A 2391-nucleotide genomic window follows, 5' to 3' on the forward strand; every position below is an offset into this window, starting at 1 on the left:
ATTCAACAGCAGAGATCAAGAAAGGGGGGCTCATAAATTTGAAATAAGCTTTAGCGATAATTAATATTTAAATTATGAATAATGGTAAATAATAATAATAAAAAATAACACCTAAAAGAGGGAAGAGTTCAAATAATAACAATTATCAACATTAAATTGATTTGATGTTACAATAATACAAATTAAATAAATGAATATACAAATGAAACAATTAATTAATAACAACATGGAAACAAAAATAATGTACAGAAGATATGCAGAAAGGGAGATCTAGCGAGCAACATGGATCATCATCATCATGATGAGGTAGTGTTAAAAATATCAACGTGAAAGATGCGAGCGCATTGATAAAATGAGCAGAACACTTCCATGGCCATTAAGAGAAAGAGCAAAATGGCGGCCAACATGGTGAGATATTGCCATGAACAGAACACAGACCGCTTCATGAATCTTTTCATCCTCACCATCCATAGGCTATCATAGTACTTGTTCACGTCTTCAATCACCTTATCTAAGAATGGAGCTTTCGTCAATCTAATGCACTTGCAGTTGCTCATCCCATTCAGCATTTTGGCCACTTCTTCATCACTCTTCAAACGGTTCAAAATAATGCCGCTTTCTCTAAGTAATCTTGCATCCTCCTCCGTGTCGATGATCCCATTCATCAGTTCTATGTATCGAGTAAAAAGCAAGGGCCCTGATGCACTTGATATTTCATATGCTACCAAGTTTCTGAACATCACCTCACTGTTTAAATCTAAACTAATTGTGGGCAGGTGAAATGCAGCCTTCCCTTTGTCGAAAGCAATGGTTGAGATGTTACCCTTAGTAGGTATGAAGGAAACACCGTATTTTGAGAGCTGGGTGACTGAAGGAATTGTGATCTCTTCTACCAGCGGTGACTTGTTCGAGCTTGTACTGGAGTCCTCATTTTCACGGTCATCAGGATTTTTGAGTTTAGATAGGATTGTCCAAGACAATTTCAACTGGATCGTCATAGATGATGAAATGTTCTTGAGCAAACGTACTGGGGTTATCTTTAGTTGTGAAACCATATTCCAAGTCACGGTCAGGAGTTGTTTCACGTAATTTGAATCTACCCCAACTCGTTCTTCTTCTGGTTTATTATCGCTTTCGATCTGATCTGCAACTAATTCTTCAAGTAGTATCTCGATCGGTTCTTCCACTCTGGGCACGATAATGTCATACAAGAAGTCTAGCAAGTGGGAATGCTCCAAGACTTTCGTAGTCTTTGGCAACTCGATCATCTTGAAAGGAGAGAGCTCTTTAGCTAATCCTATAACCATGGACAGCAGCATTTCATCAGCTAATTCAGCTGACATGTATTGAAATTCTAGCACCTTTCTCAATATAAATTGTGGAACTTGATTCTCGAGCATCACCATATCTCTGAGAATAACATGATGAGCCGACTTTCTCTTCGAATAATCAAGCAAATGAGACATTCGTGACGGGGCCCTCGATAACATCTTAGTTTCTTCGACAGAATAAATTTGAAGGAACTCAAGCAAGAACGAAACATCCAAAGCCATCATCCACGCTAGCGTTTCAGCATTAAAATCCAAGTACTTGTGGTAGCATGCCCTAATCTGTGGTTCAAGCTTTATCAACTGCTCGACAAGATTTTCAAATCTGAGGCTTTGAAGTTGGTTCTGCAGTTTCTTGGCTGCTGACAGCTTATACCTCTCCATCTCATGAAGATCAGCACGCCGATAATGGTATGGGCCTAGTGAAAGTTGTTGTGGAGTATAAGAGTCGGGATCGGAAGACATTAAGGTCTTGGGGACAGTAAAAATGCACACCGGGCTTTCATCACCATCCTCTTCAAGCTCTTTCTCGAGTGCTCGTCCGATGTTAATGACCCATTGATACTCGTCGAAATCCGAATTCGAATGACTACTGCATGGCATGGTGGGCTGGTGGGAAGACATGTCTGTTGATGTTGTGGTATACAGGGAACGATTGCCTAGGTTTTTATACGGTTTATGAGCACCACCGCCACTGATTTTGTGCTTATCACGATGCCCATGCAAGTTCCTTCGAATTTTCATACAAGATGAGTGTCAAAAGGAAATTCTCACGTCCACATTGGCTTTGAAAGTCAAGATTGCCTCAATTTCTATTGGCCATCAACCACGACGGCAGCACGCAATGGGTTCATCTGTGGTACACAGATATATTCCATTCCTCTTCTCTTAATGATTTTATATTAATTAAAATTAAACCCCTTTTGCATGATAAGGCAGGTGCCATGGCAGGAAAAACCCTAAATGAGAATACACAATTTGAATAATCAAGGGAAAATAATATAATCTTAATTAGGGACTCAGGGACTTCACTGCTAAGAAAACAAGAGTAAAGGGATAAACT

General features: G+C 39.5%; 1 protein-coding gene across 1 annotated transcript; it reads right to left on the bottom strand.

The window, feature by feature from the left end:
- Positions 1–233: 233 nt before the first annotated feature.
- On the bottom strand, positions 234–1952 carry LOC105119586 (putative UPF0481 protein At3g02645). Its single transcript, XM_011017739.1, has one exon. The coding sequence runs from the start codon at positions 1950–1952 to the stop codon at positions 297–299; it is 1656 nt and encodes a 551-aa protein (XP_011016041.1). The 3' UTR covers positions 234–296.
- Between the last annotated feature and the right edge of the window lie 439 nt (positions 1953–2391).

This window comes from Populus euphratica, unplaced genomic scaffold (assembly GCF_000495115.2).
Source record: "Populus euphratica unplaced genomic scaffold, PopEup_1.0 scaffold3021.1, whole genome shotgun sequence".
Taxonomy (NCBI): Eukaryota; Viridiplantae; Streptophyta; class Magnoliopsida; order Malpighiales; family Salicaceae; genus Populus; species Populus euphratica.

Bases quoted from the DNA above. Each gene is read 5' to 3' on its own strand.
- LOC105119586 (XM_011017739.1), bottom strand. From the start codon at position 1,952: ATGTCTTCCCACCAGCCCACCATGCCATGCAGTAGTCATTCGAATTCG.